Below are 15076 nucleotides of genomic sequence, written 5' to 3'. Positions count from 1 at the left end.
AATAGCAATCTATGTTTAACCAATCTGCAGGAATCCTGCGGTGCCTGTTCTTGTTGTCCCCCACCTCCCATGCGTGTGTGTGCGTGTGTGTGTGTGTGTGTGTATGTTGTACTCATGAATTTATGTGGGTGGGCATGGATATAGTTACATGTGTATACATGTATATATGTATGGGAGTGTGGAAGCCCCTTGTTAATGCCAGGAATCTTCTAGATTACCACTCCTCATGACCTCATGTGTCTGAATTTACCACCTCCTCAGCCCTCACCTCCAAATACCACCCCACTGGCGTTGGGATTGTAGTTTTAACGTAAGGATTGTAGGAAACCAATATTTAGCCCATAACTATTACTGTATCTGTCCAACACATAAAGGCTAAAGAGGTATATGAAATACCACAGCAGGGATGATGAAAACTTCCATTTATTGAGCCAAGACCGTGACAGGTAATCAGAGAATCCTCAGTACGCAGACACGGTCCACGCTAACCTTGTGCGGCCTCACACCAAAGGCGACCATGGTGACCCCTGCTTTCTTCTGCTCTTGTGTGGTAGGGCACAGCCTCTCCAGCGAGCAGGGCAGCAGTGCTGAGACAGCTCCGGAAGAGGGCGAAGGACCGGACTTGGAGTCTTCCGATGAGACAGATCACAGCAGCAAGGTGAGAGATTTTCATTTTCACATCCCATGTCCTGCCGGATCACAGCTGACAAGCCGCCCGGACAGCTGTGTATGCTCAGGCGCCTCTCCGTGGGATACAGTGTGTTTTTACTTCTGAGATGTTACTAAGTAGCTAGATATGAAATCTAAATTACAGTCTCCGTAACAAACCCATGTGGGAGAATATAGGGCAGAAATCACTTGTAATGAATTGAAGGCCTCTTTCTTTAATTTCTGCCACGGCTGGAGCTCCACGTTAATGCCATAATTTCACCCCATTTCCTTCCTCAGTCTTCATTTGTGGAGGATGAAGCATCATCCTAAATGTGCATAATGGAGTCGGCAGTGCCTTCTGCCACTTAGGGGTTCTGTAATGAGCCGCACTTGAGCGATCTGCTCTCAGCTCTTGTTCAAGGTGCACTCTTTTACATTAAAGGGAAAGGAAACGATTTTTATATTAAGCCAATTATACTGTTCTTCAGCTGAATACAGTGAGCAAAAACTTCCTTTTGATGCTTTGGTGTAAACCGGTATGATTGTTGCCCGTGACTCTGTGTGCTTTTTGGCTACTTCGTCGAGTGTGTGTATACAGTAGCCCCTTTGCTCCTCAGTTTCCACGTCCAGAAGACAGGTTTTCAGACAGAGTCACTGTATTAGTTCCTTCTCTGTTGCTGTGATGAGACACTCTGCCCATTATCTTCTTAAGGGGAAGGTGGTTTCATCTCATGCTTCGGGTCATAGTTGATAGACGTTAGGGCGGGAACCTGAAGCAGAAACCACGGAAGAAGACTGCTGTTTGCCCACGGGCTCATGCTTAACTAGTTTGCTTCCTTCCCCGTCTCTCCCTTGGGTTTTCAAGACAGTGTCTTTCTCTTTATTCAGACCTGGCTGGCCTTGAATTCATAGAAATCCCTTTGCCTCTACCTCTTAGAGTGCTAGGATTAAAGGCTATACTGCCATGCTTGACTTACTGGCTTATTTATACAGTCCAGGACAATCTGCCTAGGGATGGTGCCACCCACAGTGGGCTAAACCTTCCCACATCAATTAACAATCAAGACAGTGGCTCACAGACTTGCCCAAAGGTCAGTCCACCTGGGCAGTCCCTTCTCTCCCAGGACTCCAGTCTTGAGTATGGTTAAGAATTAGGACTAATAAGGAAAATCACCTTGTCTGTCACTGTTGATCTCTCCAAATGCCCATTCTGTTCCTTAAGTCCTTAACAAATTAAACAAATAAACAAATATTAGAGGCCAGAGAGGGTATTGGATCTCCTGGAGTTACAGGTTGTTGTGAGCTGTTAAACCTGGGCAGTGGGAGCTAATCTCTCTGGTCCTCTGCTAGTTGGGTTTTTTGGTTGGTTGGTTGGTTGGTTGGTTTTTGGTTTGTCAGTTTGACATAGGTTCAGGTCGTCTGAAAAGTAACCTAAGTTTTAAAAAATGCCGCCATCAGATCAGCCTGTAGGCAAGCATTTATGCCATCTTCTTGGTTAATGATTAAGGCAGGCCCAGCTCACTGGGGCGGGTGCTTCCAGCCCTCTGCCGGTCCTAGATTGTATAGGAAGGCAAGTTGAGGACTCCGTGGGGAATACCAATAAGAAGCTTCCTCCATTTCCTCTGCCTCAGCCCCTGACTTCCCTCAGTGACTCAAACATACCAGACAAATAAACCCTTTCATCTCCAAGTTGCTTTGCATGGTGTTTACCACAGCAGGAAAATCCTGACAAGTGCTTTTCCCCCACTGAGCTCCTGTTAGTACCCTTCCAGAGGTTAAGTTTCTCATTTAAGAGGTTCGAAAGCAGGAATTTCAAATGGTCCTGGCAGATCTTGGCGACTGAGTTCCACTGTCTATTAATAATAAAGTCACACCTGTGTTACCTTTTGCATAAATGGTGCGCCGTCTCATTTAAGCCCATCTTCCCAACACTCCTGGCAGAGATGCCGTCCAACTCTATTTTACAGAAGAGAGAAACATGCAGAAAAAGAGAAAAGTCTTTCTCCAGGCCTTGTGTAATTGATGCCGCCATTTAAATTACCTGCAGCCAGATTGTTTTGCGCTGGCACTGAACGCCAGGCTTCAGGAAAGAGGGAACTAATTTATTAGTAGTGCTAGAGGCCAATTAGATACACAGCCACGAACCATTTAGCCGTTTTCCGAATGCTTAATCTTCTTAAAGTGCCTCTTGATTAAGGTTAAACGCATTGGTCGACTGTGTTGGTGTGCGAGTTCATTTGTTTTGAAGCTGCTAAACCAGGCGGTTGAGCCTCCTCTGAATGCACACATTTACCAAGTGGAGAGACGTGCCTAATCAATAAATAGAAACCCGTTGACATGGCTCGGCAGGTGAAGGAGCCCCTCCCCTAACCTGACTACCTGGTCTCCATTCCTGGGACCGTGTGGCATGTGGAAGAGGCTGTCTGACTCCTCCTGTCCGCTAACCCCCACATGTGCGCCACAGCATGCCCTGCATCCAAATATGCCTGCCCCCAACAGAATAAGGAAATAAATCATTTTTTTCTTCCTTGTTTTGTTTTTAAAAGACGGGGTCTTTTAGCCCTGGCTGACCTGGAGCTCGCCATGTTGATATGACCACACCGACCTCACACTCATAGAGGTCAGCCAGCCATCTGGGATTAAAGGCATGGGCCACCACAGCCTGCCCTGGTGCCAGTCTTTATCCTGGTGAGACACATGAAGCCGGAGACCCTGAGATTGACTTCTTATGTTTTATTTCATTTTTGCGTTCCTCCCAAATGAGCTGGATGGAGGGGGAAGCCCTTGGTGTTCTCTGTCTTTGAAATGCAGTGTAGCTAGCGGTGCATGGCCTTTGGGGGCTGAGCATGTGGGTAGTCCAGAGCTCTTTCTCTGGAGATGATTCAGGAATGTCACCGCGATGGGTCGGGTTGTCACGAGTCAGAGGAATCTAGTCACCTCTCCCATTGTCACTGCCTCCTTCCTCTGGTAGCTTAGTGGCAGCCTCAGGTCTCCTCACCCGGTGACTGACTTCCCTTTGCAGCTTCTCCTTAAACTCATGCTCGTGGGATGAAATACTGATTAACTGAGGTCAGAGGAGTCCAGCGTCCTGCATTCCAGGTTCCCTGGTGGCTCTGACTTTGTTTTCCAGTTAGAACCGGTCTCTGACTTTCCATTACAACCAGTTCCCTTCCCCTTTTCAGGACGTTGTGATCATCTGGGAAGCACCTGCTTTTGTAACTAAGCATTAGTGTAAAAGGCAGCAGGGTGGGTGGGCACGGGTGAAAGACCTCTTTTGTGTGGTGGGGAGCTGCGAAGTTGTCCTAGCTGGGCACTTTTAATACCCCGTGCCATTCGAGATGCTGGCCAATCAGCTGATCCCACTGGCTGCAGGGCAGAGCCTCCCGCATCTGGGGAGGTTCTCTGGGCTTTGTTTTGCCTGCTTTGCTCCTCTCCTCTCTGGAACTTTTGTTATTGAGCCAGGTGAAATCAAAGCATGAGTTCTTACCCAAGATGTAGCCTTTGACTGCTTCCCGGAGCTCGGATGGAAAAGCAGGCGCCGCTCTGGGGCTCCGCCCCGTTGAGATGTGGTCCCAGGTCCGCTCAGGAGAGCCAGCATGGGACACCCTGGTGAGAGTGTCCTCTCTGAGAGCTAGAAAGTGGCTGGGGCTTTCGGAGTATTTTAAGAAACTTCGGCTTCCTTTCTGAACGCACGAGGCACTGGGAGGAATTACCATGAGACTACATCCCTGAGGATGTCTTCACTGTGGAAGATGAAGCGCAAGCCCAGGGTCGAGAACGACAGGGCTGGCGATTCTTTCCACCGCACACTTCATCTGGTGAGCGCCTCACTGTTTCCGTCTGCCCCGTGCGCCGCTTTGGGGGAGACTAATGACGCTTATGCTTGTCCCAAACCTCCGAATTCCATCTCCTTTCCCCTCCGGACACCCTCGTTAACAAAGAACATATATCGCGGTGGGTTTTGTAGCCCGGGGTACAAATCAGTAGTTTGCATGCAGTTGAATTTGTATTGGGTCTTTATATTTATTGGTAGAGGGTAGATTTAGGTAGTAGAGGGCTGTGGCTTTTTAATTTCATTCTTTAATCCTCCTATTGCTGATGTTTGCTTCTTTTGGCTATTGAGATTCTGAACGTATTTTGTGACCGATACGCTACACCTCTGGCTGAGGACTGGGGAAGCTCAAACAGCTTGGGCTGTGCTTTGTCCCTCCGGGTGCTTTGGGTCTTCTTTATGCTGACTCGCAGTGGGCGAGGACAGTTTAACATTAGCTGACCTACTTCAGTAGATCAGCTCCCCGGCAGTAAATGGTAACGCAATGCTTGGGAAAGAAATGCACAGCCAGCTGCCGGCCAGAAACCGCTTAACAAAAGCAACCAAGCCCCTCTGATACCAGTGCTGGCATCCGAGCCTGTCATTTAATGAAACAAACTTTGACGGTCCAGTGCCTAACTGCTGTTCCCTGTTTGAAATTTGTTAGAAGCCACCCCCAAAGCAGGTAAAGAATTAGAGGAACTGTGAATGACTGGAATGCCCTCTAAAATTGTGAAACGCCCTCTAAAATTGTGGATTTTTTTTTTTTTTTGCCTCACCATTCCTCCAAAAAAAAAAAAAAAAACTTAAATAAAGGCTGTGAGATTTGAGGCCACTCTCGCTCCTTTTAAATCTGTGGGAAGTGTTAAATCGGTCAGAGTCAGAACAGTTTCAGAAGTTGCTCCTCTGGAGGCAGCCGGTGCCTTTGGCGGTTGTGTAACAGGAAGACTTAAGCGGCCCGGTGGCTTCAGTGTGTCCCTAGGAGTCTGTCGCCTCCTGTGTTGTTCTTTCTTTTCATCTTGGACAGGGGGGAGGATGTTGTAAACGCCTCACCTCACCTCACGCCTCATGCCAGCCTTGGTAAAGTGGCCCAACTCCTCCTTCGTTGGCTCAGTCTCAGTTTTGGCTGGGAGGAGGCACCTCTGCCCCCTTCAACAGTTTAAACTCTGCAGTGTCTGCACTTTGGTCTCTAGGGTGACTGGTGACAGTCCTCAAGTGGAGAGAGCCCTGCATCCCTGCCGGAAGTACCTGCCTTGCCCTCCTCTTTCCCCTTGAGCCAGGGCTGCTCTCACGCGGAGCTCGCTCGTGGGGTAACTTCCCAGCCTGACCGGGCCTGTGCGTGCCCAGTGCTGGGTGTGTGGGTGACCATAGCCACCCGATAGCCAGTAATGGAGCAGGCAGGTCTTCTTCCTCTCTCCATGCTGCACCATCGAGGATGACACAGGCAGGTTCCATACTGACCTTGTACACTACAAGTTTAGCCACGGGCTGGAGAGGTGGCTCAGCGGTTAAGAGCACCAACTGCTCTTCCAGAGGTCCTGAGTTCAATTCTCAGCACCCACATGGTGGCTCACAACCATCTGTAATGGGATCTGATGCCCTCTTCCGGTGTGTCTGAAGACAGCGACAGAGTACTCACATGCATGAAATAAATAAATCAATAAATCAATAAATCAATAAATCAATCAATCTTTAAAAAAGAAGTTTGGCCACAGTGGAAGTCAGATGTAGGGAACTGAAGATTTAACTGGCCAACAATATGTGAAATCAATAGCTTAGAGATATCCCAATGGAGCTCTGTGTCTCATAGTTGCTTAAAAGGATACTTTGGAGGTAATATTTTAACCAAGCAAAATTCTCAAACCTTATAGCATCCTTTAGATTCTCTCCAAACAGAAACACCCTGCTCATTCTATATATATTTACTTGCACCAGTTTAAAGTCAGTGCTTTAGGGTACACCCAAATTGTGTACCTTGAGTTAGTGAGCAGAATGGTTTGAGGGGACACTGGTCAGCCTCAGGGAACACTCCAAAATGACCCTAACAAGGGAGGGGTGGCTGAGACTGAGCCCTCCAAAGGGAACCCCATGGTGCTTTTGGGTATTCGCACAAGAAAATAAGGAACCGCCTCCCTTCACCTTTAGGGGCGACATCTCGGGACTCCCAGCGGTTGCCAGAAACCGTGGACGGCTGTCAGTACCAATTCCCGTGTGCACTGCGTTTCTTCTTATGCATACATGCAGTTGATGAAGTTCCGCGTCAAATCAGGCACATTGTGAGATGAATGGCAATTGATAAACAGACCGGGTGTGCACAAAACATGTAACACTGTGAGGCCTAAAATATAAGTCACTTTGACAAAGATTTTGCGAGCATGGTGTGATGGTTTGTAGCTGCTTGGGCTGGGGTGTTCCCTGAAAGCGGGAAGACAAAATCAGTGTTTTCCAATTATGATGCAAAACTAAAAGCTGAGAAAATGGCCTCAAAGATAAAGTCAGATCATCACACTTCACATGTGTGTATGTGTATCCAGAAACATCCAGGGAGGCCACTGGGTGTGGACGACCAGAGCAGCAAGACTGAGATGCCACTTCACAGAGACCAAGGCAGCTCCCTGTCCACACCCTGGAAAATGGATGTCTTTGGGTATCATGATACCTCAGAGGAGTCAAAAACTCGGACATCCCATTCCAGACCTTCCGTATTTAACCTAAGCGCCATGACAACAACCCCCCCACCACCCACCACCCCACCCCCGCCGCCCCAGTGTGATGGGTCACGTCTTGCGGGATGCCCTGCTTCTGCTGTATGTCAGCACCTCTTACAATGTTGGCTTTTGTGCAGTTGAGGGATCTGCGTGGGGTGATACACAAAGTCGCCTGGGTAATGGTCTCAGGTCTGAAAGTACAGGAATGGGTACTTTACCAATAATTGGAATTGGGTGATGGGTGTGTTTGTCATGGGAACTGTGAAGGATAGCCAGCTGTGGCTACAGGCGCCGTGGGGCACCCTCATTTGTTAGCTTCCTTGCTGGGTGGCAAACCAGAGCAACCCAGGGGAATTTGTGGTGGGATGGGGGCTGGGCACTCACTCAGCTTTTACCACCTTCTGCACGTGAGATTTTCTCCAGAAGGGCACGGTTTTTATCCCCTGGCAACCAAACTGTAAAATGTTGCCTGTCTTAATTACCATTAGATCATTAAAAGGCGACGTGAGCATCATGTTTAGATGACTATATCTGTTCCCTTGTCTCTGTTTTGATGACAAAGCCCAATTTGACTATTTCAAGGTGACCCCAAGTTAGGGAAGCCATAGCATAGCTAACTGCATTGTTTCTGCACAAAAGGCGTTGGTAAAAAGCAGGTAGTTTTCCCTTCTCAGCAACCTTCCTGAGATAAAGCTCACACGGTGCACGGCACAGCCCGTTTGGGTGAGCTTTCTGTCACCTCCGGGATATTCCATGTCTAAACCCCACTGTTCCCTGGAGCACCTGTGACAGGTGACATGCTCTTTCCGGCAGTTAGCAGAGATAGCAGCAGCCATAAATAAGCCATGACAATTATGAGAGACGTGGAATGCTAGCTCGGGAAGCACAGTCCAGGCTCTGGGCTTTTCTGCCCTGTGCTCCCTGCCCCCCATGAACCATTTTTGGAGGTTCTGAGAACTCTTGTGTTCTCTTTTGCATATGCAAACCACCCTTCGATGTATTTAAGTCCTGCCCTGTGGAATATAGCAGGTCCAAGCTTCCCTGCCTTGTTTGAGGAAAGAATGTTCTTACTAGATGACAAAAGAATAATCCTTTATCCGCACCGTCAACCCCTGGGAAAATACACTTTTGTGTTTAGGGTTGAAATAGACAATGGGGTGGGGGGTACTCAAGAGACTCGAAGGAGGAAGGGAAGGAGGAAGGTATCCAGCCTACACCACTGGTGTGCATTTGACAGATAAACAAGGTTCCTTGCTTCAAAACAATGCCTGGGGCAGTCAGTTCCACCAGACCTTTAATCTCTGCACTCTGGGATCAGACAGGCTCGGATGTCTGTGAGTTCAAGGCCAATTTGGTTTAATGAGCTCTAGGGCAGCCAGGGCTATCTAGTGAGACCTGGTCTTTAAAAACCATTCCAAGCCAATTTCCAGATCCTTCCTGTCCCACTGTAGGTCCTGGTGGTCAGGGGATCCAGGCCTTCAGTGGGGTAAGCCTCTGAGCCCACCTGGTTTCATCGGCTCACGCTTCAGACGGCTGTTAGCATCACTCCGTAGGTTGGACTGGAGCGTCCTAAACTTGGAGTTGAAGGAGGAAATCTTGGGCAGTCACTGCCCCTTCCCCTCCGTCTTGTCCTGAGGTTCCCAATGGCCTGTCTCAGGGTCATTCGCCTTCTGCTTGCTCAAAGGACGGTGGAGAAGCTGCAAACAGCAGAACTCACAAGAACACAGCCCTCTGTCTGCACGTGGGAGTTTTCAGTGGCTACAGATAGACATTGTCTTCCAGCAGGCCACAGAAGTGGGTAGTGTACGAGACAGTCCTGTGACTGAATAGGAAGCCTTGTTCCTTGTGTTGGGCAGTGTTAACCCCGGTGCCTCTGTCTTCTCCTTTGTCAGTTTCTCATGGAGTGGTTCAAAACAGGCTTTGGGCTGGGGCTGTAGCTCCGTGACAAAGCACTTGATTCTGAGACCTGGGTTTCATTCCTGGTAGCACCCCTACATACGTGTGCTCATGTATGCGCGTGCACTGAGATGTGCTTAGGCAGTTCAAATTCCAGGTCCACAGCTTCTTAACCTCTGGTTTCTCAACCTCTCTTCAGCTGGTCAGTGGGAGTTGTATAGCCCTCCTCACACCCTGTGAGTATTAAATACCTCAGGCTAGTGTGCCCGATGAGCAGTGAGCGCTCACTCACTAGCATTCGCTGCTATAGTTATCAGCATTCAAGGAACTTAGGTGTGGAGCAGTTTGGGGAACAAGAGAGGTAACACACGTGACATTTTATTACGATGAAAAATGCCTTGCTGGGGTGCAGGAGCGGGGCAGCAAGGCTCCCTGCTGAGAGGTGACACTGTCTGCTGTACTCCACAGAGCACAGAACAGGTCACAGCGTTTTGCCGGAGTCTGCACGAGATGAGCCCCTCTGACTCGAGCCCGTCCCCTCAGGATGCCATGAGCCCTCAGCTGGCAACCACACGACAGCTATCGGACGCAGATAAACTGCGCAAGGTGATCTGTGAGCTCCTAGAGACCGAACGCACCTATGTGAAGGTACGTCTGCCTCGGGGGTCCCCCAGCCTCCCCAACCTCCAAACCCCTCAACTCCCCAGCCTCAAGGCCTCCCCTGCCTTCTCTTCAGGAAAGAGTGAAGTGGGTCACTGCCCGGGTGTAACCTACACCAAGGTCCAATTGTGGACGCTGAGGTCTTGATTTACTTTACAGGATTAGAATATTGACTAGGATTGGGTGTTGGTTGTTATTTTATGTGTTTATATGATTGATGGTGAATATTAAGTCATCTTTCTGATTATTCTATTTTATAAGCTACTACTACATCTGGATTTAGGGCCCCATGAGATGGCTCAGTGGTATGAGCACTTGCTCTGCAAGCATGAGGACATGAGTTCAAATCCCCGGCACCCACACAGCTGCCCATGTCTGTAGTGTCTCCCAGGGACAGAGAAAGACAGGTCCCAGGAGCTTGCTGGCCTGGCCCTAAACCCAGTGGGCTCCAGGTTCAGTGAGAGGCCCTTTCTCAAGGAAACAGGTGGACACACAACACCTGACAACTTTGTCTGACGTCTCTGGGCACATGCTAGGTACACACACACACACACAGAGACACACACACACACACAAACACACAGACACACACACAGACACACAGACACACAGACACACATAGACACACACACACACACACACCACACACAGACACACACACACAGACACACAGACACACAGACACACACACACACACACCACACACAGACACACACACACACACCACACACAGACACACACACACAGACACACAGACACACACACACACACACACACACACACACACACACACTGAATTTAGTTTCTTTTAAAATGGAGGATTCTAGTTGATGAGAATTTGTAAGAAAACTTTGTAACTGATCATAAAGTTTCTGAGCACTCATGAAGATGATCTGATTTAAGTCTGTTTTTTTTTTTTATAGCATATTGTAAGTCTAGATGGAAGGGTCACATCTGCTTCCTGTGTGTTACTAATTGTTCTGTTCCTTCCCCCGTCGACAGCAGTGCTGATCTGGTTGATTTTTGTTTTTCTAACACAGGGTTTCACCCCGGAGCCCAAACTGGCCCTGAATTAAAAATAATTCTGCTTCAGCCTCCCACATACTAGGATCGCAGACCTACGCTGCCAGGACTGGCTGTCCGCTTTAAACTGCGTATATTTTAGTCTAAACAAGGCTAACTATGATGAGTCTAGCATACTGTGACCCACAGGCCATAGCCAGTCTTGCTGCCTGTTTTTGCAAATAAAGTTTTATTGGGGCACAGTCCTGTCCGTTTTGTATGTAGCTGCTTAGCTGCCCTCAGAGTACAACGTGAGTTTAAGAATTGATTTCAGAAGTGCCATGGGGTCTGCAGAGTCTGTGGTACTTGTAGAAGAAGCCTGCTTCTTCCTGTGGTAATGGGCTTTCATCATGGGCTCCTCAGAATCCAGAACACAGCTTGTCTTTTCATAGATTCCTCAAAGACTTTAGGTATGCTAACAAAGTGTGCTTCCAACTTGTAGGACTTAAACTGCCTCATGGAGAGATACCTGAAGCCCCTTCAGAAGGAGACCTTTCTCACCCAGGATGAGGTATGGTGGGGCTGCCTCGATCTTGTGAGGGGCACACTGCTGTTGAGTTGCTGGTGAAGAATGGGAGATTGGAGCACTTCTACATGGGGCGCATCTTTAATCATTTGGTCATAGCAGGTCAAACGCAGCTTGTTAAATCTTGGTGTACACTTGGAACAAGCGGGACTGCCCCATTCTCTAATAGTAGACTCCTTAGTACTCAGAAATGGTGCAGTCCGGCCCAAATAAAGTTGGTGAGCCCTCGTGTAATGTGGGGTAGATTAAGTTCTTTTTTATTTTCTAGCTCGATGTACTCTTTGGAAATTTAACCGAAATGGTGGAGTTTCAAGTTGAGTTCCTTAAAACTCTAGAAGATGGAGTTAGACTGGTCCCTGACTTGGAAAAGCTTGAGAAGGTTGACCAGTTTAAGGTAAGTCCCGTCCCAAGCTGCCTAAAGCTGCCCCTCTGTGCTGCTGCTGGCTACCTTGTGGGTCAGGGTGAACCCTGGCACTGTGCTGCAGGCAGAGCTCTGATCTTCCAGAGCTCAGAGCACCTAGAACTCCGTAGGCTGTCCCAGTGGGAGGCGTGCTGGGGGAGGGTGGGGGTGGGGAGGGACCCAGCTGTCTGATGCTGTTGGCTTGTTTATACTTTTTTAGCCATCAGTGTCTCCTTTGGAAGCAGCATGGAGCTGAAGGTTACATTAGCTAGTAACAAAATTAAATTAGCCCCTCGGGTCTCAGTAAAATGAGTCCACCCTGTTCTGGGGAACCATGATGGACATACTAATCCCTGTCCAGAGGCACAGCGACCTCGTGGTCCTAGTGAGGATTGTGACTAGCACCCGAGGAAGGGTTACTCCCCCGTGGCTCATTTCCTCTCCCCTGGTTCCTATTCCCTGGAAGGAATTTTCTGTTCCAAATTTCAAATCAACAAAACTCATCGATGTGTGTACTGACTTACATGTCACCCACTGTGCTCTTAAAACCAGGGTCATCTGTGATGTAATTGACAAAGCCCCGCCCTTATTTAAAGTACAGGATCTGAGACTATGTATCTATGAGCGTATACACACATACACACACACTCATACACAAGCACATACATACACAAACGAACATATAGGCATAGACACATACATGTGCACACATGCAATCCGGAGTGCCCGTGAAGCCGTCACAGTAGTCAGGACAATGACATAATCTCTGAAGGTCAGTTCCTGTCACTTGTGATTTCCTGCCCCTGCCTCGCACCCGCAGGCAGCCATGCCCTGCTTCCTGATAACGTGGGCATGTTCACATCTGGCCGATGGGACTTCCTCTTGGGAATGTGCAGCTAGGCTGTGGGGCCTTCAGAAGTCCGGCAGGTGAGCCGCACTGGGCAGCTGCAGTGTGGGAACCTCCCCCCCACCGTGTGCCCCACGTCCGAGAAGCTTTTATCAGGCTACTTTCTGGTAAACACTTAGCCGCCGTTACTGTAAACAAAGGGGTGCTGTTTCGGGGTCCTTCCCAGCTTCCTGCTTAATCTGTGATTATGACTGGGATGGCCACGTCTCACATAGTCCCGCAGCCGTGGCCCTTTGGAAGTAGAGGAACTGAACATGGAGGAGGAGATTTCAGGACTCTGGGCACTGTGGAGCCTGTTAAGTGTGGTCTGAAGTACACATCCCCTTTACTAGACCGACCGACCCTCCTCCACACCGTGTGGTGGATAAACTGCGTATCTGGGAGCTCAGGGTACCATTCGCATCTGAGGTCTTAAGCCCTTGCTTGGAATTCATTCTTAGAAATTATTTATCATTATTATTGGTGTCACAGTGAGCACTAGCAGGCCAGTCGGCTCTCCCCTTCCACGGGTTCCAGGGATAGAAGTCCCCAGGTGTTGGTAGCAGGTAATCTTAACTGCCACGTCAGTCCTGTGTTTTAATTCTAAGCCTAAAGAAAGCCTCTCCTGAGCCTAAGCAAGACCAGGCCCTCGTGGACGTCTGGAAGATGTTTCTCTGAGGCTAGCTCTTCATTCATAAGTCAAGTGGGTGGGATGAAACGGGGCAGTGTGTCCAGGCTGAGGAGACGACACCTGCTTTCCTCACTCAAACAACATTGGCATTCCTTAGGTTCTTATCTGCTCCCTGGGAGAGATGGGGAAGGTGGAGGTGGTAACCAGGGAAATGTCTCTTCAGATTTGAGGTGTAAACCTCTCCTGCATTTATCTGGTTTGTCCCTTCCGTCTCCCCATACATATGTGGCTCACGGGGGAAGTCAGGACGTTTCCGCCTTCCCAAAAGTCTGTAATTTTCTCATCAGCATTCAAACATCAGATGGGTCATTCAATACTGAGAAGACAAAAATCCAACATCAATAGAATTCTTTTTATTTTATTTATTTTATTTATTTATTTATTTATTTATTTATTTATTTATTTATTTATTTATTTTTTTTTTTTTTGGTTCTTTTTTTCGGAGCTGGGGACCGAACCCAGGGCCTTGCACTTCCTAGGTAAGCGCTCTACCACTGAGCTAAATCCCCAGCCCCAATAGAATTCTTTTTAAACCGAAATACTTTCTCCACAACCAATTTCAGGATATCAGTGAACAAAGAAAGATTTTGACAGGCACGGAGACTCGGGTTGGCGCTGAGAAAGACCTCGGTGATCTCCCTGCCCTTGCCTGGTCTACATAAGGAGGGACACGACATTGCATGTTCTCTCTTTGATCTAGAAAGTGCTGTTCTCTCTGGGGGGATCCTTCCTGTACTACGCGGACCGCTTCAAGCTCTACAGTGCCTTCTGTGCGAGCCATACGAAAGTCCCCAAGGTCCTGGTGAAAGGTAAGGCAGGATCCATCCAGTGATCTGGACAAGTGTGCTGGTTGCCAATTCACATTTGTGTGGGTGGCTGTGGTGGACGGCTCTCGAGAGATCTGAGAGGCACCGGTGTGCAAGGCTGACTTCCCCGTATGCCACGGTATTGGTTTTGAGGAGACAAGACGTATTACTATCTTGAAGTCATCGTTTATCCATTTCCTTGCACTGAGAGTTTTGGCTGAGCCATCTTGGGACCTATTCAGCCCCAGTCTTCCTGCAGTGATGGGCAACCCCCCCCCACCGTTCCTTCTCGTTTCTGTTGTAACCCACTGTGCTTCACGAAAGACCCTCTTTCCTGAGCTTGTTTCCAGGGTTAGGTGTGTGACTACCGAAGGTAACTCAGTTATTCGTGAAAACTGCTCTCACTGCGGTCTGTCATTCTCGCTCAGTCCAAAGTGTAGTTTTTATGTTGGGGGAGTTCTCTTACTGCCCCCTCCACTTCCTTCCCTCTCTCCCCTCTCCCTTCCTTCCCATTCTCCCCACTCTTTCTCCTTCCTACCCGCCTCTATTCTCTCCTTCCCTCTCCCATCCCTTCCCTATCCCCTCTCCTTGAGAATCAACCCTTGAAGACATTATGCATGCAAGGCAGACACTGCCACCAAGCTGCAACCCCAGCCCAAACACTTAGCTTGGAGGTTTTGAAAAAAATACAGACTTTCTGCAGCCCCCACAGTTCATCGTGTGGCAGTTGTCAACGTTCTAAAGCCGACAGCTCAGAAATAAGAGAGAACAGGATGGGTTGGTAGGAAGAGGACGGTTAGCAGGCAGATAGTGCAAAGTAATAAATGTCAACACACAGTGACGAGAACATTTACGATGGGTATTCTGATCGCTCCCACCGATCATCCTGTACGTATGTGTAAACACAGCACAGCCTGCCTACTGCATGGCTATGTGTGGTTACTGCAGATCCATTTTAAAACCTGTGTCTGGTCCCTCG

The 15076-nt window shown here is 48.6% G+C and overlaps 1 protein-coding gene across 12 annotated transcripts in view; it reads left to right on the top strand.

Annotated features, from left to right (window-relative positions):
• The window catches only part of Tiam1 (TIAM Rac1 associated GEF 1), a 320703-nt gene that overhangs the window by 283010 nt on the left and 22617 nt on the right, over positions 1-15076 (top strand). For all 12 annotated transcript variants that reach the window (XM_087576457.1, XM_087576448.1, XM_087576451.1 and 9 more), the window contains 5 exon segments: positions 555-658; positions 9535-9714; positions 11231-11299; positions 11583-11708; positions 13992-14100. In XM_087576457.1, coding sequence (XP_087432583.1) covers positions 555-658; positions 9535-9714; positions 11231-11299; positions 11583-11708; positions 13992-14100 — 588 coding nt within the window.

Source organism: Rattus norvegicus, chromosome 11, assembly GCF_021556685.1.
Source record: "Rattus norvegicus strain SHRSP/BbbUtx chromosome 11, alternate assembly SHRSP_T2T, whole genome shotgun sequence".
Taxonomy (NCBI): Eukaryota; Metazoa; Chordata; class Mammalia; order Rodentia; family Muridae; genus Rattus; species Rattus norvegicus.
Note: the sequence above shows the minus strand (reverse complement) of the source record. Positions and strands in the feature narration are given on the sequence as shown.